General features: G+C 37.1%; 2 protein-coding genes across 3 annotated transcripts; one reads left to right on the plus strand and one right to left on the minus strand.

The window, feature by feature from the left end:
- Positions 1 to 419: 419 nt before the first annotated feature.
- LOC306876734 (DDB1- and CUL4-associated factor 17-like) lies at positions 420 to 27,703 on the minus strand. The gene is made up of 21 exons (XM_079428102.1): positions 27,515 to 27,703; positions 26,778 to 26,972; positions 26,621 to 26,691; positions 26,380 to 26,493; positions 25,972 to 26,053; positions 25,098 to 25,125; positions 24,785 to 24,892; positions 13,189 to 14,114; positions 12,407 to 12,510; positions 11,926 to 12,016; positions 11,698 to 11,834; positions 11,416 to 11,494; positions 11,006 to 11,095; positions 10,702 to 10,809; positions 10,512 to 10,608; positions 7,425 to 7,567; positions 5,079 to 5,188; positions 4,773 to 4,860; positions 4,518 to 4,598; positions 2,403 to 2,558; positions 420 to 2,319 (listed from the first exon to the last, which is right to left on the minus strand). Exons 8-21 carry the CDS (start codon positions 13,360 to 13,362, stop codon positions 2,200 to 2,202), a joined length of 1,578 nt encoding a protein of 525 aa, XP_079284228.1. The 5' UTR covers positions 13,363 to 14,114; positions 24,785 to 24,892; positions 25,098 to 25,125; positions 25,972 to 26,053; positions 26,380 to 26,493; positions 26,621 to 26,691; positions 26,778 to 26,972; positions 27,515 to 27,703; the 3' UTR covers positions 420 to 2,199.
- Positions 13,297 to 21,432, plus strand: LOC306876736 (tRNA N(3)-cytidine methyltransferase METTL2-like). 2 transcript variants are annotated; one of them, XM_079428103.1, is made up of 10 exons: positions 13,297 to 13,424; positions 13,988 to 14,132; positions 15,106 to 15,197; positions 16,485 to 16,744; positions 16,861 to 16,910; positions 18,026 to 18,086; positions 18,379 to 18,518; positions 19,515 to 19,624; positions 20,465 to 20,530; positions 20,656 to 21,432. In XM_079428103.1, the coding sequence occupies exons 2-10, from the start codon at positions 14,002 to 14,004 to the stop codon at positions 20,811 to 20,813; spliced, it is 1,068 nt and encodes a 355-aa protein (XP_079284229.1). In that variant the 5' UTR covers positions 13,297 to 13,424; positions 13,988 to 14,001; the 3' UTR covers positions 20,814 to 21,432. The 2 variants fall into 2 exon arrangements, with proteins under 2 accessions (XP_079284229.1, XP_079284230.1); XM_079428104.1 differs by having other exon boundaries at positions 19,518 to 19,624.

Genomic DNA, 27,703 nt, shown 5'->3' on the forward strand with positions numbered 1-27,703 from the left:
AAAAATGCAGTGTAGGATGATGCCTGTTATACCCAAAAATGCAATCTAGGTAGGAAGCACACTAGATTTTGACCTTAGGTATAGATGATGGCCAGAAATATTTTCCAGGTTTTGAACTTCGTTAAAAATTTACGATGTCCACAAATTCTGTCTAGACAGGCAGCTCACTAGATTTTAACCTGAAGTATGATCCATACCCAAAATGCTACCTGTGAAGCGTATAATGCTTAGTAACACTTAATATTTTGTGGGCTGTTTACACTTATGATGCTCCATAATGCTGTCTAGGTAGGCAGCTCACTAGGTTTTGGGACAGAGACTTCTTTCTTTTCCTTTTTTTATTCCAACACGATTTTGTAAGGAACCACATTAAACTTATGCAACATCACTAGTTTCACAATGATGACAAGAGTGTATTTGTCACAAACTAGTCTTTATTAGTAAAGTTACGATTAAATAAAACAACTAGGTACATCTCAGAAAATTAGAACATCATGAAAAAGGTCAATATTTTTGTCACTCATTTCAGAAAGTGAAACCCATATATTATATATTCATTACACACAGAGTGAAATATTTCAAGCCTTTATTTCTTGAAATTTTGATGATTATGACTTACAGATAATGAAAACCCAAAATTCAGTGTCTCAGAAAATTTGAATATTACATAAAATAAATAAAAAAGGATATTTTAAACAGAAATGTCAGGCTTCTGAAAAGTATGTTCATATATATGAATTACTGCATCAATGCGGTGTGGCATGGAGACAATCAGCCTGTGGCACTGCTCAGGTGTAATGGAAGCCCAGGTTGCTTTGATAGCGGCCTTCGGGTCATCTGCATTGTTGGGTCTGGTTTGTCTCATCTTCCTCTTGACAATACCCCATAGATTCTCTATGGGGTTCAGGTCAGGCGAGTTTGCTGGCCAATCAAGCACAGTAACACCATGGTCATTGAACCAGCTTTTGGTACCTTTGGCAGTGTGGGCAGGTGCCAAGTCCTGCTGGAAAATGAAATCAGCATCTCCATAAAGCTTGTCAGCAGAAGGAAGCACGAAGTGCTCTAAAATTTCCTGGTAGATGGCTGTGTTGACTGTGGACTTCAGAAAACACAGTGGACCAACACCAGCAGATGACATGGCAGCCCAAATCATCACTGACTGTGGAAACTTCTCACTGGACTTCAAGCAACATGGATTCTGTGCCTCTCCACTCTTCCTCCAGACTCTGGGACATTGATTTCCAAATGAAATGCAAAATTTACTTTAATCTGAAAAGAGAACTTTGGACAGTCCAGTCCAGTTCTTTTTCTCCACAGCCCAGGTAAGACGCTTCTGACGTTGTCTCTGGTTCAGGAGTAGCTTGACACGAGGAATGTGACATTTGTAGCTCATGTCTAGGATTCGTCTGTGCGTAGTGGCTCTTGATGCGCTGACTCCAGCCGCAGTCCACTCCTTGTGAAGCTCCCCCAAATTCTTGAATTAATTTTGCCTGACAATCCTACCACACTTTTTCCTTCCACTCAACTTTCTGTGAATATGCTTGGATACAACACTCTGTGAACAACCAGCTTCTTTAGCAATGACCTTTTGTGGCTTACCCTCCTTGTGGAGGGTGTCAATGACCGGCTTCTGGACATCTGTCAAGTCAGCAGTCTTCCCCATGATTGTGTAGCCTACTGACCCAGGCTGAGAGACCATTTACAGGCTCAGGAAACCTTTGCAGGTGTTTTGAGGTAATTAGCTGATTAGGGTGTGACACCATGACTTTCCAATATTTAACTTTTTCACAATATTCTAATTTTCTAAGACACATAATTTTGGGTTTTCATTATCTGTAAGCCATAATCATCAAAATTTCAAGAAATAAAGGCTTGAAATATTTCAGTCTATGTGTAATGAATCTATATAATATATGGCTTTCACTTTCTGAAATGAGTGACAAAAACAATTGATCTTTTTCATGATATTCTAATTTTTTGAGATGTACCTGTATATAGAAAATTATTTCAAGTTAAAATCCATCAACACATATGTGTTTGTCCAGGGCCTTTATTTTTCAATCCAAATGACAGTGTGAATGATTCATCTATTTAAAAACAAATATCTTTTGCTTACGAGTTAATAAAAATCCACATTGAAAAATCAGAAACGCACTATAGTTCATTGCTAATCATCACATCCAGGAATATGAATTGTGCTCATGGTTCATCCGAAGCTCGTCTCTTCAATTTATAAACATGGCAGCAGAATGAGTTATTTTTCTCCTGGACAGTGTGAATAATCGTGTCTCTATCAAAGTAAACCTCATGACTGTAGGTCTGGAAAACAAAGCACAGTTGATGTTGGGTTATGACAGAGTGAATGATATCTAAAAACAGAGACATTCGTTTAAATGTCATACCACATCCCATGGCTCTTTTAGAGGAACTCTCTTCATTAAAACCCCCGTCTTATTGTCATGTAGCTGTAGATGAGCCTGTCCTTCATCTTCAGTGTGAGTGATGTCTACCACAGCCAATAGATCAAGTTCATCTTCATACTTCACCATTCTGAATGTCTAGATAAGACCGTCAAGTTACTACATGTAAACATCAAAGTATAAAACATAACAGACCTGCTCAGAGATGCGCGTTAACTCAATAGAGTGAGTTAACTCAATCAGCCACCTCTGTGTTTGACCCTATGCATTATTCCACTACATTATTTAAAAATTAAAGTTCCAGTTAGAATCTAAGGTTGCTTTTACCACAGTTTGCCACATAAGAATATTTTTAAAGTGATAGATCAGGTAAAATTAACATTTTGTCATCATTTACTCACCATCATGTTCCTATATTGCATGCATGCAGGTAAAGTTGGACATACTACATATCCAGCTTCATGCAGGCATCAGGGAGCCACTATTAATATGCGGGGCATTGAAACTGCTTTCGAATGCACGATCGCTTTTTACTTTCACTTTCGAGATTTGCGATCGCACGTGCTCTGTGTAAACTACAGCGCGCAGTACTTAAAACACATTTTCACAAGATCAGATGCTTGTCAGTAGTGCTCAGGATCTGTACTACATTTGCCATCATCCTCAGTCATCTTTCCTTACTCTGTTTATGTGGGAAGTGAAATCTTATGTACTGTATTGTAACAGGCTATCGCTAGCAAGAAGCTAACCATGTCCCTTTAGTGGCTCGCGTTATTTCATTAGAACGCATTATTTGTTGTCCGTGCCTTTCTGAATACAGACACCAACCCATCCCTGCACTTCACATCCCCTGCACAGCCTGGAACATAACATTTATTTCCATGATCTGCCATTTTCGCTATTATCCTCGCTTGTTTCTTCACAATACCTGCAGAACTTTTGATGGTTCGGCTGGCCTAGAGCATGGGCAGGCATATGCAAATGTCGGGGGCGTACATATTAGTGATCCCGACTGTAACGTCACAGTCGATGTTATGTTCTGATTCGCCTATTTTTCAGTGGTCTTTTGCTTGCACGAGATTTACATAAGGAGGAGGAAACAATGGTGTTTGAGGATCACGGTAAGGCTGCACAATATATTGCATGCGATAGTCATGTGTATCTCATCAGTAAAGCCGGTTCTGTGATTAGTAATAAATCTCCATCATGTGCATTCAGATGGAGTGGCATTTAATACACAGAGCTGTAGTTCTCTGACAAGCTACGCAATTTGCGCTCATAATCCCAGATGAATCGCCTGCGATAATGAACGTGATTTTGAGTAGCTTCTCAGAGATGTGGGGTAAAAGGCCCCTCTTGCCACCTCATACATTTATAAGATTTTATAAAATTTTATAAATTTTTTCTTAAGATTTATTTTCACACAAAATCTGTTGCTCCATTAATGTCCAAAACAACGTATATATATTTTTTTTCTGCAATTATAAATTTTAGGCGCAGTGAATAGTGCATTTTTCTTAAGGTGGGCCTTTAGCCCCGTTGGACCCTATACTTAAACTTAGTGTAATTTATTTGTTATTTTATATTAGGCATATAACATGGTGTGTCTTTATTCGTTTTGTTAATAAAAGGTCAATGTTCTACGTTTTTTGTTCGTATGTATTTTGTTGGTGCTTGAATTCAATTCAACTAACACCGAATTGTCGCTAATTTAAAAGTGAAAGTAAAATGCGCACGGTGCTTTTAAAATTGGGAAAACTCAAATGAACTAAATAACTAACAACTGGTTGACGCCGAATTGCCACTTCTTTGTACACCTATATGATCCACTCAACTTTGTGTAAAGTGCAGCATGAACATTTTTCTTTTTGTGTTTTTTTTGTTATAAAAGATTGGAACAATATTAGGGTGAGTAAATGTTTTCATTTTTGGGTGAACTATTCCTTTGAGTGCCACAATAAACTCATTAAGTTCCTTAGAATTCCAAATATGCTCTGGTGGTTTAAAAAAAAGATCAGCAGTTCCTGATAAGAAGAGGAATCTTCTCTGCACCAATTTTCTAACAAAGAACTATTGAAGAACCGTGATTTGCAGTACCTCCTGCGCAGGGTCATCATCTAACAACTGGAATCTCCTTTTCACTGCCCGGCCAGAAGACGTCACAATCACCTGAGGGGCCTGTGGGAAAGAACCACTGCTTACAAACCACCCTCCTATGCAGTAATGTTCTTTTAGTAATATATATCAGCTGGTATTTCTGCTGAGTTTAAAAATGCAAAAGCTGTAGTATTGATATTTTTATAATATCCCATTGCTACTACAGTTGATAATGAACCCATAGACAACGTTTACTCTATTGTCACGAGCTGCGGTGATGGCGAAGTCTGTGACTATCTCATACTTCCAGTCACATCCTGTTTCAGCCATGATCTTCAGAACACTGTAAAAGTGAAAATTGAAAAATTGGAGAAAAGTTGTTTATTTACATGGTTTCTATGGTACATAACTAAAAACAATACTCTCATTGGTAAGGTCATGGTTTCTCATGCACTTATTTATCCTTGTTCAAGGACATTGTTTGTAATAAGATTCCTTTTATAAAGGAATATTCAATGTGCAGCTTTGTCTCTAGCCATATATAATAAGTATTATGCTCACTTTATTGTGCTGGGCCCAGCATGCACAATTCGACCAGAGTCATCTGGGTGAAAAAAGATCCAGTCTGCTTCCAGAGAGTCACATTTCATGTCCTGGACGCCGTTCTTAGCCTGATGTACAGATGACAGATTACTGTATTAGACATACTTGCATATACACCTTAATATAAAGAGCTGGGTAATAATATAGTCACATTTTGCAATGAAATGCAATGAAAAAAAAAATCTGCCAGTTGAAGTTTGCTATATAGTATATATCTCTTTATGTGAGTGTACTGTATGTACATATACAGTGGTGTGAAAAAGTGTTGGCCCCCTTCCTGATTTTTTTTTTTTTGCATGTTTGTCACACTTTAATATTTCAGATCATCAAACAAATTTAAATATTAATCAAAGATAACACAAGTAAACACAACATGTAGTTTTTAAATGAAGGTTTTTTTTTTTTATGAAGGGCAAACAAAATCCAAACCCACATGGCCCTGTGTGAAAAAGTGTTTGCAACCTTCCCAGGAGTGTCCGGCCAACAAAAATTACCCCAAGAGCGCAGCGACGACTCATCCAAGAGGTCACAAAAGACCCCACAACAACATCTAAAGAACTGCAGGCCTCACTTGCCTCAGTTAAGGTCAGTGTTTATGACTCCACCATAAGAAAGAGACTGGGCAAAAATGGCCTGCATGGCAGAGTTCCAAGACGAAAACTGCTGCTGCTTCCCCACTTTCCATCCTCTCCCCTCCTTGCTGAATGCGATCGATTTTGAAAGCGAAAGTACCGCTAAAACAGCACACATAAGAAAGCAATTGAACGCTTTAGCGAGCGTCAGCAACTGCATGCGATCACAGATTGCACGCTCTTCACGAATACACCCCCCCCCCCCCCCCCCCCCCCACACACACACACACACACACACACAACGTGATTTGTGCCCCCTCTAGAAATTTAAATGCCCCCCGATGGAGGTGCCCTGGCGCCGGCTCTGGCGCACAGATATATTTGCTGAGAGTGACGAATGGCTGTTCAGTTGCTTTTAAATAACACATTTTTTCTGGCATTTTTTCAGCAATACCTCACGTTCATTATCGCTAAAGTTATTTTTCTTTGTCTTTTGTTTCGATGCCATAATTGTCTTTCTCTAGACGAGTGCCGCTTTGCGGAAAGCCCTTATATGGAGCTTGTTTGGGCGTGTATTATGCTAATCACTAACCTCGTGCACGCGGGCGCTCTTTTAGAAGACTCCAGATCCACTAACAGAAGAACGAGTTTAAGAACAAGCTCATGTGCGTACGCACGTGTTGTGAATTAGGAGGAAAGTTTTCGTGAGAAGTTCAAATGTACGTATAAATACGAAAAACGTACGCACTTATTAGTGAATGAGACCCAATGTCCGGCCATCTGTTCATGACCTCAAGCTGAAGCGAACTTGGGTTCTGCAGCAGGACAATGATCCAAAACACACCAGCAAATCCACCTCTGAATGGCTGAAGAAAAACAAAATGAAGGCTTTGGAGTGGCCTAGTCAAAGTCCTGACCTGAATCCTATTGAGATGCTGTGGCATGACCTTAAAAAGGCGGTTCGTGCTCGAATGTGGCTGAATTACAACAATTCTGCCAAGATGAGTCGGCCAAAATTCCTCCACAGCGCTGTAACAGACTCATTGCAAGTTATCCCAAACGCTTGATTGCAGTTGTTGCTGCTAAGGGTGGCCCAACCAGTTATTAGGTTTAGGGGCAAACACTTTTTACACAGGGCTATGTGGGTTTGGATTTTGTTTTCCCTTCATAATAAAAAACTTCATTCAAAAACTGCATGTTGTGTTTACGTGTGTTATCTTTGATTAATATTTACATTTGTTTGATGATCTGAAACATTAAAGTGTGACAAACATGCAAAAAAAAAAAAAAAAAAAAAAAATCAGGAAGGGGGCCAACACTTTTTCACACCACTGTATAAAGTTGAATATAATACACACCCAAGTTTATGTTCAGAGCTGTGTGATAATGGTTTAGATTTCTGCAATGATATAACTTAAATTAAATGCCACTTATTTCAATTGAAGATGAGTATAGAACCAATGGTTATTTTAGTACTCAAAACGTTCATCGATTTACTTTGTAATTTTATAAGCAACATAAGAGATAAACCTAATATAATTTGTCTAGTCTCGCCTCAAGAGTTTGATATTATATCTACCAAAACAGATAATAATTTTAACTAAAATGCAACATGTAGGTAACAGACACACATTAACTCTCACTGCATGTCAACACTCTGAATATATTGCAGCTTGGCTTTTTTTGTAGGACTGATTTTCCAAAGAATATCTGCGGGAATGAGAGTATTCACCAGTGCCCCGTCTGTGATAGAGCAGATATGATGGGTTCCAATGTGTCTCTTGTGGTTGGGGGTGTAGATGTAGTGCCAGGGATGACCTCCGATCTGAACCCCGTTCTCAAAGTATGACATCTCAAACAATGCGGGTGGACACTCTGTAGAGAGAAGTATCGACAACTCACATGAAAACATTACGATTTTTTTCTGTAACTGTCACACCATCTACACAATGCCGAAACACTCTACAAAATCTTCTCATACTTAAAGGTAATACGTGTAATTTTTAAAAACAAATTCTTAACTTACTCATAAAGAGTCAATTACAAGTAAGCCATTCTTCATTTGATTCCCTTTAGAAAATGTAAACATTAGGAAGCACATCATGCATATATATTTTGACATTGTTCAAAGATGAATAGTTTTTGGGAAGTTAATTTGTCTACTATTACTAGTATCTTTGCTCTCCATATTCCTAAGTCATTTGAAGTTCTATATTTGGTGGATATCCCAGATGAGGTTGAAGAGGACAGATATCTATGTAAGAGACCATTGTTAACTCGGAAATGGTACAAAGAGGATCTGCCTATGAGAGAAGAGTGGTTTCAAATAGTAGCAGAGTTCAAACAAATGGAAAGACTCATATATTTACAAAAACAAATCTCTGAGAACAAATGGGGGAAATGGCCAGCTTTCTCCTCTGTAGAATTTCGAGTTTGTATTTAAAAACTTACACAAGTGTGTATGGATAAAATGTAAAATGTGTGTATGGATGAATGTTAGATTCATTACACACAACTGAAGTAGTTCAAGACTTTTATTGTTTTAATATTGATGATTTTGGCATACAGCTCATGAAAACACAAAATTCCTATCTCAAAAAATTAGCATATCATGAAAAGGTTCTCTAAACGAGCTATTAACCTAATCATCTGAATCAACTAATTAACTCTAAACACCTGCAAAAGATTCCTGAGGCTTTTAAAAACTCCCAGCCTGGTTCATTACTCAAAACCGCAATCATGGGTAAGACTGCCGACCTGACTGCTGTCCAGAAGGCCATCATTGACACCCTCAAGCAAGAGGGTAAGACACAGAAAGAAATTTCTGAACGAATAGGCTGTTCCCAAAGTGCTGTATCAAGGCACCTCAGTGGGAAGTCTGTGGGAAGGAAAAAGTGTGGCAGAAAACGCAGCACAACGAGAAGAGGTGACCGGACCCTGACGAAGATTGTGGAGAAGGACCGATTCCAGACCTTGGGGGACCTGCGGAAGCAGTGGACTGAGTCTGGAGTAGAAACATCCAGAGCCACCGTGTACAGGCATGTGCAGGAAATGGGCTACAGGTGCCGCATTCCCCAGGTCAAGCCACTTTTGAACCAGAAACAGCGGCAGAAGCGCCTGACCTGGGCTACAGAGAAGCAGCACTGGACTGTTGCTCCGTGGTCCAAAGTACTTTTTTCGGATGAAAGCAAATTTTGCATGTCATTCGGAAATCAAGGTGCCAGAGTCTGGAGGAAGACTGGGGAGAGGGAAATGCCAAAATGCCTGAAGTCCAGTGTCAAGTACCCACAGTCAGTGATGCTGGTGTTGGTCCACTGTGTTTTATCAAGGGCAGGGTCAATGCAGCTAGCTATCAGGAGATTTTGGAGCACTTCATGCTTCCATCTGCTGAAAAGCTTTATGGAGATGATTTCATTTTTCAGCACGACCTGGCACCTGCTCACAGTGCCAAAACCACTGGTAAATGGTTTACTGACCATGGTATTACTGTGCTCAATTGGCCTGCCAACTCTCCTGACCTGAACCCCATAGAGAATCTGTGGGATATTGTGAAGAGAAAGTTGAGAGACGCAAGACCCAACACTCTGGATGAGCTTAAGGCTGCTATCGAAGCATCCTGGGCCTCCATAACACCTCAGCAGTGCCACAGGCTGATTGCCTCCATGCCACGCCGCATTGAAGCAGTCATTTCTGCAAAAGGATTCCCGACCAAGTATTGAGTGCATAACTGAACATAATTATTTGAAGGTTGACTTTTTTTTTTTTTGTATTAAAAACACTTTTCTTTTATTGGTCGGATGAAATATGCTAATTTTTTGAGATAGGAATTTTGGGTTTTCATGAGCCGTATGCCAAAATCATCAATTTTAAAACAATAAAAGGCTTGAACTACTTCAGTTGTGTGTCATGAATCTAAAATATATGAAAGTCTAATGTTTATCAGTACATTACAGAAAATAATGAACTTTATCACAATATGCTAATTTTTTGAGAAGGACCTGTATATGTATTTTTCTTCGTAATCTTCTCTATTGCGCCAAACAAAAGTAACAAAATAGAAAGTGGAAACAATATAGCACTGTTGTACTATCTAACCATTGTCAGTTCTTCACCATCAATTACACACTTCATCTCTACACCTGCCTGCAAATTTCTTCAGCAAAGTTTCATAGTACACACAGAGGTGACTAATAAAAGTAGTAGGGAAATAATTGCATATTCTAAAAACTGAAGAGCAGCCTTTTCAAGCAGAATTTATAAGTCACTGGAATAGCCAAAAATGGTCATCAAAAATCCAAAGAGAAAGTAACGTGGCCTACAATTATATTTCATAGATAAATGTCACCTAAAGTGATGTTTTTACAGGCTCAGTTTTGTACAAGGATTTTAAGAGGTATCATATAGTGTTTGTAATCATGAACTCAGTGGTATTAAAATGAGTTTGCAGGCTCATGTTATGGCCTTGGACTGTCAGAGTGAGAGATTGCTCTGTTCTCAACACAATGGGAATAAAATACATGAGGCATGGGCTTCTGAATGTAAAATAAATTATGCTGAAAACTGCACAAGTTTGATGCTTTCAGCTAAATATGAGTTACAAACAGATTGTGATTTTAAATGTCACATTTATAAACATTTGGCTGATTCTCACAAAACCTGTCAAGAATATTTCACTTTAAATTCTTTTGCATGAACAGAAATCACCCGGTTAAAGGTTTGACACTTTATATTTTCAGCTTTATTTTATAAAGAGTGGAGGTTACTACAGTTTTACTGTTTTCTTTCTTTTTTAACTGTATATAAGATACCAGACACCCACCATGAATGTGAATGTTGACCGGAATACCATATGGAGCTTCTCCCACAATTCCTTTCAGCTCCAACTGCTGTCCCAAAGCCAACTCCTCATTTCTAAACTGAAGTGAAAAGAACACATATGATATAATTACCGAACAACATGGCCAATAAATCAAGCAATCATAAAAAAAAAACAATGACGCTTCCATTACCTTATTAACAATGTACTCAAAACTGTATAGTTTGACGTGTTTTGAGCTGTGTGATACAGCTAACACTCCCTGTGACAGCAGCACATCCACAGCAGTCTTACCAAACACCTGAACACAACACAGGCCACTCATTCAAATGAAAATGCTCCAATTATTTAAAGAATAAAAATTATCATTTATTGAAACTAAGCTACAAGAAATACCTGTTCTGAACATAATTATCATTATAATGTAAGTGAAGAGAAATTGAAATAAATGGAAAAATACAAAAACAAAAAAATGAATGTGGTAATACAGATATTACTTTTTTATTTATCTCCAGCATTCCTACAAGCTCCAGTGGAAAGACTTGAAAAACAGCCACACGCATGAGGATGTTATTATCAACACCAGCCTGAGAGAGAGAGAAAGAGAGAGAGAGAGAATTGTTTTTATATTTTCAAGCATTTAACAAAAAGATTACTCACATGAAATCATTTTTCACAAATTTTAAACCGTTTTATAAAGAGAGTGCAAAATGAAGTTCATTTTCAATAACAGAACACAAAGCTCCTCTATGACACCATATTCTTTCAAAAATATTTAAAGAGTCCATAGCTTTGTAAGAACGAAAATCAATTAAAAGCCTTGATTTGATCATCAGAGAGAGATACCCAACTGCATGTGGTGCAAATACAATGCAGATATAAGCCCCAGGCCCCAGTAAAGTCTGACCTGTCGTTCCAGGGTCGTCTGTTTGCTCTGGACGGATTTGACAGAAAATGTCTCCTGTGAGGAGTCCCAACCTAAAGATCTGTTAACAAACTCATATTAGTACGACAAAAACACATCCCAGCATACAATTTGTCAAAAGTCATTTCAGATACGTTGATGAGATTACTGCTTTTGTCGAAAATTAACCTATCATGACACGAAATGCAGCTTGTTATATATTAAAGTTATTACCACTACTTCATTTTGTTACTACAGTTAAATCTAGACAGACAGACAGATAACCTGAATTTGAAATGCGAGGAGAGGTAGACCCGCTCTAGTGTTTTTCCTGTGTCAGCTGAGAGCCGATATAACCAGTTATGAGCTGTCAGGACCAGCAGACATGATTTCTGGTCTGAAGCGTTTGGCAGAACTTTGTCCTGCAAAATTATCAGTTACATACGAAGTTAAAAGGGAAAATTATTTTGCATATGCAAATGTGAATGATGTGCAGCAGCTGATCAAACTCACTAGAGGACACTGGCATAATAAAGCATCTTCAATCTTCTCCGTTTTGGGAGCTTTGGGAAGCTCATACAGCTGTTCTGGCTCAGGCAAAAGGCTGTGATTTTTTATAAATGAGAACCATATTAATAGATGTCATACTGTAGCATCACACAAAATTACCATTAACACTTTACAATAAGGTGTAATTTGTTAACGTTATTTAATGTATTAATTAACATGAACTAACAATGAACAGTATACTTTTCAAGAATTTAATAACCTTTGTTAATGTTCAGTTCGCAGCGCATTAACTGATATTAAAAGACACAACTTTTGATCTTAAATATGTATTAGTAAATGCAAACATTGACCAAGATTAATAAATGCTGTAGAAGTATTGCACATAGTTAGTTCATGTAATGAAACCTTATTGTAAAGTGTTACCAATTTCTAAAAATGTCTATCAGAATCCAAAAAAAAAGTAATATCAGATTATATAGTTTACCTGCTGTAACAACACCTGTAATTATCAAAATATATCCGTCCACTTTCATAGGAGATGAGGGACTTGGAAGTCTTGCTCCAAACCTTGATGAATTCTGCACCATCCTATAAAGTCATGACATAAATGTGACCCTGGAGCACAAAACCAGTCATAAGTAGCACGGGTATATTTGTAGCAATAGCCAACAATACATTATTCAGCTTTCAGACAGTGTATAAATCTCAATCATTAAAATTTACTCTGATGACTGGTTTTGTGGTCCAGGGTCACAAATATGCATCACGTTTTTCGTGAGATTTTTTTGAGATTTATATACATCTTCTGAAAGCTGAATAAATTATAGCTTTCCATTGATGTATGTTTTTTTTTTTTTACTATAGGACAATATTTGGCTGAGAAACAACTATTTGATAATCTGGAATCTGATGGTGCAAAAAAATCTAAATATTGAGAAAATCACCTTTAAATTTGTCCAAATGAAGTACTTAGCAGTAGTTCATTACTAATCAAAAATTAACAAAACATCTCCATGGAACATGATCTTTACTTAATAACCTAATGATTTTTGGCATAAAAGAAAAATCGATAATTCAGAAACATTCAATGTATTTTTGGTTATTGCTACAAATTTGTGCTCCAGGGTCACACACACAAGTCAAGTCACCTTTATTTCTATAGTGCTTTTAACAATATAGATTGTGTCAAAGCAGCTTTACAGTATCAAATAGGAAAATAGTGTGTCAGTAATGCAAAAGGACAATATTAAACACAGCAATACTTACTTGGAGAATGATGTTTCTCAGGATCTTAAGATTTGCTCCCAATAATCTGCCAGTGTCATTGGCGAAGGATCCATTGGATCTTGAAGCCAGGAGATCACAGCTGTTTTTACTGGTGCGCGTGCACGCACATGGAGACGGGAGCGCGCACATAGGGGAAGAAACGTCTCGCGCCATTCACATAAAACATACAGACTAACACAAAACTAAGCGGAATAATCTTCGGAAATAGCATCTAAGTAAGTGCTGGGTGAAGTCAACTCTCTGTCTTTTTATATTCAGACTCTGCAATCATTTTAGCGTCGCTCAAATTCATATCGGTAGTGTTATCCAAACCACAACAGTTAACATTAACTAATATACTGGAGAACATCTGCGTCTTATGACTTACATGAGTCAGATATAAGCAGATGCATTCATTCATCTGGCTCTTATTATAATTAAACGTGTGTTTAATTATAATAAGAGTAAAATTGTAAATATTTGCTACTAAGCTAACTGTTAACTGCTAACATTTCCATTGTTTACATAAGTCATCAATATCAAGCATTTCCAAAACGTGTTAAAACCATAAAATATAGTCGCATGAAAATCTTACAATTGTCTCCCTCTAGTAGTAATTTTTATGCTTGCTTTGAAATACTTTGCTGCTCACATGTGTTTACAAAAACTTCCGTATGCGTCATCTGAAGGCGCGCGATCGCTGTTTCCGGCTGGGATATGTAGTTCAATACGTCACAGTAGTATGTAGCGTTGTGTTAACAAGTTTGTAATGATCATAATGAATAACTGACGTTGTCAGATGAGTGTGGAGAGATGAGGGGCTTCTTGAGGCTGACTGTCTGTGCTGTGAGCTGCAGGCCTTGCAGTGGAGGAGGAAGACCACCCGCGCCGTTAGGAGGAAGAATCCTCTCCAACCCTGATCACATCTTCCAGCATAACATGTGGTACAGATCATTGAGTTTCGTTAGAAAACGTGAAATACATTGTATATACTTACAATTATATATTATATCGCAGGCTATTTTTTTCAACATTTCTCACATTATCACAGTTTATTCGCTATAGTTTAGAAAACGGTAATAAAATATGACAAGAACTCAGAGTTAAACTGTGTCAGAACAAATTCATCTTGATAATGTCAGATAACTTTGATAGAAAGGTATGTTATGAATTCGGTCAATTGCTTGGTAAAAATAAAGAAGCCTTTTATTGTAGACCATTCACATTTATATGCATAGTAAATAAAATGTTTATTTATTTTATTAGATTTATTAATTTCTGTTGATTTTTACAATAGACATTGTTCCAACACAGCTTTACAAAAATGTAAAAAAATAAATAAATAATAAGTCTCCTATTGAAAATGTATGGCTCATCATGAAAAGGAGGATCAGACAATAACGACTACAGACGGACTGATGAGCATCTGAAGCAAGACTGGAGACAAATTATGCATGCAGAACTTTGACAATTAGTATCCTCATTTCTCAAACAATTTACAGATTGTAAATGAAAGGACAGTTGATGTGACAGTGTTAAACATGCCTCTGTCCCAACTTTTTTGGAGTGTGTTGCAGCCATCAAAATATTTTTTTTTATATATATTTACAAAATACAATTAAGTTGGTCAGTGAAAACATTGATTTCCATAGTATTTTTCATTGTACTTTTGTTAATAATATTAAGGTTAAAAAGAATGAACAAATCACAGATTCTTTTAGACTTTTATTGCATTTTACAAAATGTCCAAAATGTTTTGTTTTTTTTGGAATTGGGATTGTAAAGAAAGAAGAAGAAAAAAAATCAGCTCTCAGACAGGAAACAACTCCCATTGTTCACTTAAAGGAGTCGGCTCATAGAGACACATCACTATCAGTGAGTTAGAAAAAAATAAAATAAACCTGTGCTGTGCTCCAGGGATCATGTGCAATGGACAGAGGAGGAGACAGAGAACGCTCGGCAAAAAGCAGAGGAGAACTCTAAAGAGAAGATTCCTGTAGAAGAGCAATGTAAGGATTCAAAACCCTACACTCAGTTACAGTGCCCTCCATAAGTATTGGAACAGTAAAGACAAAATTGCTCTGTTGGTTGTGGAGTCAAGACATTTACAAATATGATTAAAAGATGAATATAAGACAAAACTACAGAATGTCACATTTTATTATTGGGTGATTCAACACATAGTTGTTTTACCAGCTAAGAAGTTCAGCACTTTTAGAGTTTCATCCCTCTATCTGATGTGAGCATAAGTATTGGAACAGTTGCCTCACAGGTCTAAGCGATCAGCTGTGTCCTGTTGCATTAATTCTTCAGATATTACAAGCAGAGAATGTGTCGTATCAGTTATATCCATTACTTCTGTATTCTGAATCTTGCATTCGATGATGACACACAAACCAGGATGAAGACGAGGGAGCTGACTTTGAGAGAAAGCAAGCAATTTGGATCTAAAAGACAAGAGGAAGTCAATTAGAGCTCTAGCAAGAACAAAGGGCATGGAGAAATCAAGAGTTTGGAAACCACCAGCGACACCAGCAACCAACAATGACCTGATCGGCTGAGAAAACAACAGTAGTTGATGACAGACAAATCATAAAAGCTGTGAAAATGAACCCTAAAAGACGTGTCTGTAAAATCACCAACAACTTCCAGAAAGCTGTGGTGATGCTCTGACAATATACTGTCCTCAGGAGACTTTGACACAGAATTACAGATGCTACACAGCAAGATGCAAACCTCTGACCAGCACCAAAAATAGAAAGGCAAGATTACAGTTTGCAAAAAAGCACAAAGGTGAGCCAGAAGAGTTTTGGAACTGTGTTTATGGACCGATGAGACAAAGATGAACCTTTAACTAAGTGATGGGAAAGCAAAAATGTGGAGAAAAAAAGGGAACTGCAATGATCCCAAGCATACAGCCTCATCTGTAAAGCATGGTGGAGTTGGAGTCATGGCATGGGCATGCATTTAAGGGCTTTTAATCTTTTATATCTGTCTTATGTTCAACTGTCCCAATACTTATGCTCACATCAATGAGTGGGATGAACTCTAAAAGTGCTGTTCTTTTTATTTGGTAAAACATATGTGTTGAAATGGCTAAAAATAAAATGTGACATTCTGTAGTTTTGTCTCATATTCATCTTTTAATCATATTTGCAGATGTCTTGACTCCACAGCCAACAGAGCAATTTTGTCTTTACTGTTCCAATACTTATGGAGGGCACTGTATGTCAAAACATGCCACCTTTCCAGCTTGTTTTCTAGTTTTGATGCCTCTTTGTTTTCTCTCCCATCAGCTAAATATGACAGAGAAAGTCATAAGTATTGGGACCGATTTTATGAGATGCACCAGAGGAAGTTCTTCAAAAACCGAAATTGGCTCTTGATTGAATTCCCAGAGCTTCTCCCTCCAGACGTCGCAGGGATGTGCAGCCCGGAACAGGAGCATGGCAGTGGGGTGGACTCATGCTCAGAGCAGCAGCCCTGCGCTTCCAGTACATTAACCAGTCATATGAACGCATTCCCTGGACAGCATGCTGCTTTCAGGATACTAGAGGTATTACAGCCTCCATTCAGTCACTATTGTTCAGAACAATTTATTTATTGCCACAATCATTTGTGTGGTGTTAAATAATTTAGGTTTTGCACTGATTTTGATTAGTTTTTTTGCAGGTGGGCTGTGGTGCAGGTAACAGCGTGTTTCCCATTATCAGCACCATCAGGTAAGAGCGTCATCTTCACAGTGTGGTAAACAAAACCTTGTTTCCTCAGAAGAAAAATCTCATTTTTATTACTAATAGAAGTCATGTAGAAGTTTGTCTATCAGTTACCCTAGCAAATGACTAAAAGCAGCATAAAGTACACTGTTCAAATTGTGTGAGGTCAGTAAAATTTGAGAAACGTGTTTTGAAAGAAATCCCTGCTTGCTAAGGGATCAAAAATACAGTAAAAACAGTAATATTGTTTTCTATTTGAATGTACATTCATCATCATTACTCCAGTCTTCAGTGTCACATGATCCTTCAGAAATCATTCTTATATGCTGATTTACTGCTCAAGAAACATTTTTAATATTATTATCAATATTTAAAACAGTTGAGTAAATTTTTTCAGGATTCTTTGATGAATAGAAAGATCCAAAGATCAGGGCCCGTATTCCTAAAGATTATTTAAATTATTTAAAAGTATTGCTTTAAATTGATCAATGGTGATTAAATGTACAGACATTTACAATATTACACAAGATTTCTATTTCTGATAGATGCTGTTCCTCTGAACTTTCTATTCATCAAAGAAACCTGAAAAACATCTACTCAGCTGTTTTCAACATAATAACAAAGATTTTTGAGCAGCAAATCAGAACATTTGAATGATTTCTGAAGGATCATGTGACTGGAATAATGATGCTAAAAATTCAGCTTCGAAATCACAGGACTAAATTAGATTTTAAAATATATTCAAATAGAAAACAGTTATTTTAAATAGTAAAAATATTTCAGAATTTGACTTTGTTGTACTTTGTATCAAATAAATGCAGGCTTGGTGAGAAGAAGAGACTTCAAAAAACATAAAAAATCTTACTGTTCAAAAACTTTTGACTGGTGGCGTTTTAGGTAAATATGTGCGTAATAAACAGGATATTGTACAGTCAGTAATGTTCAGGTCATTATCATTCGCAAAACAGACTGTAACAGAATGATCAGGACACAAAGCGGGAGCTGATTCTATATTATCCCATTCATATTAAATTCTGAGATAAGGAGATGAAAATCAGAAAGTTGTAATATAAACTGTTATTGGGAGTAACAAGTAAGCAGGTGTATTTGTGTATTTCTAGGGGCAGTAAGGCGTTTCTGTACTGCTGTGACTTCTCATCTCGAGCTATTGAGCTCATCCAGGTAAATGACAGTCACATGTCTCTGCTCCTCAGTGCATAATTATACGTGCCACCTTTACATCAAACAGAGCCCACACACATCCCAGATTTACATGTGTGTAGTGAAAGCCTTTGAGAATGGATAAAGATTGGGAGGGCAACATATCCTCCTCTCCATTCATATTAATGACGGCTGATCAGTCGTGTGGGAGTTTGGCTCTGTCTCCTGGTGCTTTTTGGTATGCAGAGACCTATATCAAATGCCACCAGCAGAACATATTGAAAGGACAGTTGTGCATGTTTTCCCCTTGCAGGAGCACCCAGACTATGACCCTGCAGTGTGTCACGCATTCGTGCAGGACATTTGTGACACAACGTCCCCGTTTCCCTTCCCCCCTGAGAGTCTGGACATTATTCTAGTGGTCTTTGTGCTCTCTGCCATCCACCCAGCACGGTAATAAAGGTCATATACTCTCACACACACATTCATTATGTTAACACTGTAACACACTTGCCCTGTCTGTTTATTTGACCAGTATCTGTAGGCTGCAACTGTTACAGTGTGGCCAGCATTGTAGCTCCAGAAGTTATCTAAGATATCCTCAAACATAAACATGATATTGACAGCTCTTTAGCAGTGTTATGGAAAATTGTGTGTTTGAGAGGGTCAGTTTACATACTTTACCACCGCTCTGGGGTATTTGATTTTTTTTTTCCCAAGTGAAATAAGTGCAAACATGAACCCTTAGAATAAGCTCAAATTGTCTGCACTTGTACTCATAGACTAGCTTCTCTTCTCTTCTGTTTGCATTAACAAAATGTCTCTAGCCTCTCTTCGTACTCTGAGATTTGTTGAACTAATGTTTCCTCATCAGATTCACAGATAAATCATAGTTTTATACATCAAATGTTCAGTATTGAATCTGGAGGCCTTGTTTGAGTTATTTGTACAGTGTACTTTTTACAGGTTCAGTCCTCTGATCTCTGTTTTTTGCATGAATATCTGCAGTGTTAAAACTTAAAAACTAGAACCATTAAAAAGGTGATAATTGAATAAAATAAACTTTAACTGAAATAAAATAAAATATAAAAATGACCTTAAACGTATTTTATTTCAGCTAGTCGCCAACAATTCTCATTTACATTTAGTTTAAACTGATGTATTAAAATAACTAAAGCTAAAACTGAAATAAAATTATAGATTCAATATATAGATTCAAAAAATGATAAAAACTCAAAATTATTAAAACCGTAACTAAAATGAAAATAAAATATACGAATTAAAACATCTATAATTGTATCTTAGTTGTGTTAAATCATACAAATTATATGGATAAATTGTTGTTATATTCAAACTCATCTGATATCACATGATAGCTTTATAACCTCTCTGTTATTAATAAAAGATTAACCTGCTTAAAACACTTCTAACCCTTCTGGTTTCCTTCAGCAGAGCTCAAGATGTGGTGAAGGGTTTGGCTGGATTCCTGAAGCAGGGAGGAATCATGCTGTTCAAAGACTACGGCAGATACGATCTGTCACAACTAAGATTTAAAAAAGGTGATTGTCTCTGGATTCATTACAGGGATAGCTCACCCAAAAATAACAATTCTGTCATCATTTACTCACCCTCAAGTAGTTCCAAACCTGTATGAATTTCTTTGTTCTGCTGAACACAAAGGAAGATATTCTGAAGAAAGTTTGTAACCAGGCTGTTTTGGGGCACCATTGACTTCCATAGTAGGAAAAAAAATACTATGGAAGTCAATGGTGCCCCAGAACTGCTCTGTTTCCCTCATTCTTCAGAATATCTTCCTTTGTGTTGGGCAGAACAAAGACATTCATACAGGTTTGGAACTACTTGAGGGTGAGTAAATGATGACAATTTTCATTTTTGGGTGAACTATCCCTGCTCTGGGGCAGTCTTTTCACTTAGATTGTATATGTCAGCTGTGAAAACCTAGATACAGAGATCTTTCTTCGTGTATTCTATTTAAAATGCACGTTCAACAAATTACATTGTATAAAGGTGTACAATACATACTCAGAATTGTCACATTAGCATTACCTCTTCAGCTACAACATCGTTTAACTCACACTGGGTATCATTTAGCATTGTAATTCATATTTTTACAAAACATTATTATAGTGATTCAGTTTTTTAATTGATGTCCAAACCATCAATACCATCAATATACAGTATGACACATTATTTTTGTTTTCTTTACGTAAATATTAAATGGATGTGTTAAGCCTCTCATTACAGAAATCAAAACAAAACATTTATTATTTTTATTATTTGAATCCTTTAATCCATTCCTATACCTAATATTCTATTCTCGTAATACTGAAACTTGTTTGATCGATTCTTGTATAACCATGCATGACCACTTTCTGCAGGTCAGTGTTTGTCTGAAAACTTCTATACGCGCCAGGATGGAACCTGTGTGTATTTCTTCACAAAAGGTAGAACCTTTTCAGCCGATTTTTAGATATTGTTAAACTCCTTACATATTATTTTTGGATTCCATCCAGTTTTTGGCTTGTGTATACACCAAGTATTCATGCTGAATGTCCTGATCTCTACACAGATGAGGTTCATCATTTGTTTTCTAATGCTGGTTTGGAGGAGCTTCAGAATCTGGAGGACAGAAGACTGCAAGTAAACAGAGGAAAGAAGGTGGTAATGCACAGAGTGTGGATACAAAGCAAATACAGGAAGCCTTATCTGATTTCAGCAGCAGACTGAGATCTGAAAGAACTGGGCAAAGGGCCTTGAACACAAAGACCTATCAAGATTTCAAAGGACATTTTGTTTGTGATAGACTTAAAGTATAGTAAATGTAATATTATATTAAGTATAGGCAATATAATATTACAAAAACCTCAAGAAAGCAATCAATTTTTATGTTTCTTTTAACTTCCCATGTGCCACTATTTGCCTTTGTTAGATTTCAATAAATTGTAATGAATGCATCGCCTTGTAGTAAATTATTAGTTAATCAAGTGAATTAACATTACTGGAGTCTTGAAAGTTAACAGTAGTTCTTTTAAAAGTTACTTTAATTAAATACATAATTCATCACTAAAATTATGTTTGATTTTTTTCATAATATTATTTTGTGTACTGCTATATTCATTTTATATTTATTAAAACACAATATGCAAAGTATCCCTTCTCATGAAAATGCCAGTTCACTCCTTGAAACTTGACTGTGTCACAAAAGATTTGATTTGATTTGTTCTTTAAATATGTATTTGTTCAGGCTTTAATTGAATGGTTTGGAATATGGCATATTTATGTTTTTATTTGTAATGTTTTACATGTTTGCAGTGGCAAATTGATTTTCAAAGAAATACATTTGTTTAAAAAAAATGTTATTTGACATTTATTTCACAAACATACTTCATAGTCATAATTATTAGATGTGTATCTTATATTCACAATATGCAGTGTTGGGAAGCTTTGGAAATGTAATGGGTTACAGATTACAAATTACTCTATTTAAAATGTAATAAGTAGTGTAACTATTACAATTACATTATTAATGTACCTGATTACATTTGAATACGTTTCTACATTTCTAACAATTTTTTTAAAACTGTTAATCATTTTGAAACATTTAAAGTAGGGTTAACCTTACAGTAGTGCTCAACACTGATTACTGTCAGACTTTCAAAATCCTTCATCACTTGAATTAAGATTATAATCATTTAATTTTAGAGGACAGTCACTCCAAAATCAGACTTCAGCACCTCTTTTTACTTTGAGATCGTTTTGAAGTAAAATACAAATTTACAAATCATAAGATATAGTTTAATTTCTATACTGTTTTGGAAATCAAATCTTTGCATAGCTACGACAGGAAAACCGGCATCTAATAATACTTTAGAAAAAACTAAATAAAGCATACAAACCCAAATAGAAAATATGATAGCAACTTGATATCGCATTTGAAGATTACGTTACATTGGAAACATTGGTGTCTCATATTGCAGTCAATGCAACTTGGGAAAGAAATTAATTAAATCTGTTTGTGTGAAAATATTCAGATGTAACCCCCTTTGTAATACGTAACATTTTCATAAGTAACTAATGTAATTACACTTTTTTTTTCTCAGTAACTGTTACAGATTACAGTTACATTTGTTTTGGGTGACACTGTTAAGGTGCCTTTTTACATGTTACATGTACTTCCTATTATAATAACAATACATTATGCATAATTGCATGCAAGTAACCCTAATTCTAACCCTAACCATATAGTAAGTACATGTAGTTAATTAATATTACTCAGTACATGTATAATTGCACTGTAACAAGGACACCTTAAAATAAAGTGTAACCTTATTATTTTGTAATTAAATTCCGTAACTAGTTACTCCCCAACACTGAGTATGTTATTGTCTGCAGGGTTGGGGAACGTTTTAAAAGTAATGAAATAAAATATTGCATTACCCCCTAAAAAATTTACTAATTATGTTACTTAGATACTGTTTATGGAAAGCAATGCATTGCGTTACTTCTTAAATCTGGGCAGGGCTTGCTTATTTGTTTTAATATAAAAAAAGTTTATATTATAGCCCTTTCACAACAAACGTGAAATTAAGGCTACGTCCACACGAAGATGGGTTTCTCCGTATCCGATCTTTTTTTTTTTGCCTCAAATTCTGTAAACACGGAGTCGTCTCAGGAAATATCTGCGTCCACACGGAATCACTGAAAACGATGTAGTACACATGCCAGACCAATATGTGGCGCTGTAATTCTGCCACAGAGATACACAAAAAAACAGAGAAGAAGACTTGGACCATGTGCGTAAACCTTGCGCGCTGAATATAAACTAACACACAAAGCAGAAGATTTTGCTTTAATAAAACTAATGAGCTCAGTAGGTTCTGCAGCACGAACACAGGCACATGGGCTGTATCCGAAATCGCCCCCTATACCCTCAAATAGTGCACTATTTGAGTGGACGGCCATTTTAAGTGGTGTTCGAAACCTTAGTGGATGTTCTCGAGTGCACTCATTCAATCCCACAATGCATCGCAAAAACGAGTGTACAACCGATGTACACTCAACGGCTAGAGAATCCCCAGAATGCACTGCGAGAGTCGCGCCGAGTCAATTCCCACGTCTCACCAGAAGATGGCGCCCGCAGCTGAATCATCCATTCATTGATTTTAGAAGCGCTCGTCCACGGCGTAATACAGTGGAATACAACAAAGGTACAAAATTAATTGTAAATGGACTATTAGGGTTTATACATAATTTCCGTGACAGAGTTAAAGATAAATCCTTCAATCTTACTATTGGAGCTGCCCGTTTCAAATGATTATTTAACAGGAAGCAAACTATGCAAAAGCGGCAGTTCTTCCGGTGCATTCAGTGTCCGAATTCACTCACTCGTTTTCATTCACTCCTTCAAGTGAACTGTATGAGTGGACTAATGTAGGGAATAGTGAATGAGGGTATAGGGGGCGATTTCGGATACAGCCATAGTCTGACATTGTTGTTGTTGTTGTCGCTGTTATGTGACGTAGCGGTGTCTGATTAGGGGCGAGACGTGGGCTGATGACGTCATCGTTTCAGAAAATATACGGATTCGCCGTCCACACGAAAACGGCGTTTTCAAATTTATCCACCCTGGGACCCGGTTTCAAAAATGATCGGTTTCACTCTTCGAAAACGCCGGTTTCGTGTGGACGAAACGCCTATACGCCGTCTTCGTGTGTACGGGGCCTAATACGCCTCAATCTGAAGGAAATGCAAATTCACGTCTGTACAGTAGAGGGCGCAGCTCAAAGTCAACAAATTAAATTGCATGAAGAATATGACCGCTTTGATATGTTTCAGGAGAAGAAAGTTCAACACTATTCAGCAATAACAAAAATGAAACACAAATGTCGTTTTTTGCTTATGATTGAATTGGATCATCGAAGGTCAGTAGCAAAGACGTTGGTTAATAAAATGGGATTAAATACATAAATGATATTGTGAAGTGTGAAGTGACATTCAGCCAAGTATGGTGACCCATACTCGGAATTCGTGCTCTGCATTTAACCCATCCAACGTGCACACACACAGCAGTGAACACACACACAGCAGTGAACACACACCCGGAGCAGAGGGCAGCCATTTTATGCTGCAGCGCCCGGGGAGCAGTTGGGGGTTCGGTGCCTTGCTCAAGGGCACCTCAGTCGTGGTATTGAGGGTGGAGCGAGTGCTGGACATTCACTCCCCCCACCTACAATTCCTGCCGGCCGGAGACTCGAACCCGCAACCTTCAGATTACAAGTCCGACTCTCTAACCATTAGGCCACGACTTCCCCCACGATATTTGTCTTAACATTTAATTAGGCTATTGCAGGTTTGTATTTGTTTTGAGCTTCAGAACTTCCTATAAGGGAACATAGTGAGCATTGATGCTTCCTGGTTTTCACAGCTTTTATAGGGAGCAAACTAAATTTTGTGATTGAGACAGCCCTTAAACACTGACTACTGAGCAAGGGACCTGAGTGATTCACACCCAGAGTTTAGATCCACACCTGTTTGTGACTTTATATTTAGTAAAAATGAAGAACTTGATTAGTTCGTTCATGTGCACTTCACTAGGTTGGAGCAAAACTCTGCATGTAAGTGGACCTTGAGAGACAATGTTGAGATCTCCTAACATGACAATTCAGAGAGGCAGGATGACTTCTAGATTGATGACTTACAACACTGGTGTCCAGTCCTGGGCATGGAGGACCAACGTTCTGCAGAGTTTCTGGTGATACTTGATCAACTGCTCAGGTCTGCTTAATTGGGATTGGAGCTAAACCAAACTAAAAAAAAGAGAAAGACAAAATAAAGTTAAAAATTATGATTCATAAATATGCACAACATCTGAAAATGCGCAAAGATGAGAAGAAAGCAATGTGTTTAATGAGAACTTTCAACCCACTGAAAAATAAGAAATATTAAGTCACAGATCCATTTTTATTTATTCTTGTTATTCTTATTATTATTCTTCAAATAAATTATAATTACCTTTTGGTTAATTGATGATTTTCAGTCTCTGAAATAGAAACATTCTATCAATTATGGATGGCATCATACATCATATGTAACGATATTTAATAGGAGATCTAACACCATGTCTACACCGGATGGCGCAACAAAATACAATAGAACCTATAATTAAATGATGTCTACACTGGATGCGGCGCAGTGCAACAACAAATCCCTGACCGTAAACTGATGCTTCGTTCTATTTATGACGTACTGACACAAAGTTCAAATGATTTTCAATGTTCCTTTTGTCGCATCCAGTGTAGACACGGTTTGAGAGTGTCTAGCTTGGATTGTGAGTGTCATTGTGCATTGCATTCTGGGTATACAATACAAATCACCAGAGAAAAAGATGACTATTTACGTTAATATTTTTAAGAGCTTCTGGCATTTTATTAGAATAAATGAATGAATATTCGAATCCCTTGTGTTATTAAAGATTGTGGTCAGTTATGTTTTTGAAATAAGTCTCTTTATGTTCACCAAGAAAACTGCATTTATTTGATCATAAATAAAAACAGTAATGTTGTGAAATATTATTATTATTTAAAATAATTTTTCTATGTAAATATATTGTAAAATGTAATTTATTCTTGTTTTCGCAAAGCATGATTTCTGAAGGATCATGTGACACTGAAGACAGGCATAATGATGCTAAAATACAGCTTTGATCACTTTTTAAAATATACTGAAATAGAAAATAGTTATTAAAAAAATGGTAATTTCACAATATTACTTTTACTGTATTTTAATCAAATAAATGCAGCAGTGGTGAGCATAAAAGACTTCTTTCAAATACATGACAAATCTGACCCTTAAACTTTAGGCAGTGTATGTTTGAGGTATTACTTACTATATGGTTCATAATGTCTAGAGATGTTCTTCGACAGGAGATACGCTCCAACTCTAGTGCACGGCCGTCAGCGTGGAAGAATCTAGGAACATAAACAATCTGTCACAGAGCCAACCATATTTATTATACAATGAAATGGTTTAAATCAGGAACTTCTCCTGTGTCATAGAGGGTTTTTCCTGACACTTCTGAAAATCACAGAACAAGTATCAATATGTGTTTAAAGATCAAAACCTGTTTAAGTTTCAGCCCATTTTCACGCTCTGTGTAAGTGATGTAAGTTATCCGATTAACTGTACAGTAACGTTACATACTTTTAGGTTAGTAGTTTATGCTGAAATGACAGCACGCTCCCTGCCTGGACAGCTCCAAAAGCAGACTGGACTAACGGGACATCCGCTGACATACCCATTGTTGTTACCAAGGGTGCAAGTGAAGGGGGAAAAGTCATTGTACACCTCTGATACTCTCAACATGGCAAGATCTGGCAGTTCCCCATCCAGTGCCTTGTAGAGAGAACTTCTGAAAAATATTACCAGTAAAAAAAAAAGGATTAAAGTAAAAATCACTACACCAAATTTCTGCCACAACATACATAAAATGGGTTACATGCAAAAACCACACCGAGATACAAAGTAAAGAATCTCACCTTACACAGTCTGTTGTTGAATTTCTGGGTTTTCGAAACTCCATTTCTCCAACTGGGCCTGGCCTAACACCCTAACATCAGAGTCACATTCAACATGGCATCACAATAGCTAAATATATGCACAGTAATAGTACAGTTCACATGTTACATGACTTACCAGTGTCCTTGGTTTATGCCAGATCTGCTCTGTGTCTGTGCAGCTGTGCACCGGGGGAACAGCAGGAATGTTTAGCTGCAAATAGTGGGCAGTCTGATAAAGTAGTGCAACCAAATGATTACATAAGGCACAGCCCGCCACACAGGAACAATGGCTGCTCACTAAAACAACAGGTGTTGAGTGCTTTAACATCATCTAGGGAGAAATAGAAGCTTAGATGAGATATTGCTTGGCAGATAAAGCATTAACAAGAAAAATAATGCTGCATTCTGAGGCTCACAGACAAAATATGAAAATGTATAAATTTTTAACAATATAATACAGGCCTATTTTGCTTAGATAATGTTACTTTTATTAAGCGGACAGGCAATTTATCAGCTTGCCTAACCATTTCCCTAACAATAACCCTACTCTCAAGTCGTGTGGCTTTTCACTTTTCTTCATGGATCTATGACAGACTGCCCTCACGCTGACCTCTCCTGTCACCTTGTCTTTCACTGACACTGTGAGGAAGGATGACGAAGACACAATTTGAGACTGTAACGTTACATTTTTACACAGTATCTTGACAGTATCTCTATAAAATAAAACACACAAACTCACAAAAGAAAATTTGCTGACAAGTCTGTCAGTCATAGTCGAACAAAACAACTAACTTTAACGTCAGCCATCTAATCATTCAGTTAACGCTAACAGTAGCTGCTACAATAACATTTAAACGTAACGACTTAAGTTACCCTCGTAGTTATCGATGTAGCTGGCTATATACATCTTAAATCCCCTTTCCCGTTTGCTGGAGGGAGTGGGGCATGGCTTCTTGACAAGTCGGTCCACATCATTGATAGTCAGACGAGGTAGGTGTCAGCGAGTGTAAAAATGAGCCATGTTTACCAGCTGTCGGTCAAGAAAGCTAGAATTTCGCGGTC

The sequence above is a fragment of the Barbus barbus genome (assembly GCF_936440315.1).
Source record: "Barbus barbus genome assembly, chromosome: 11".
NCBI lineage: Eukaryota > Metazoa > Chordata > Actinopteri > Cypriniformes > Cyprinidae > Barbus > Barbus barbus.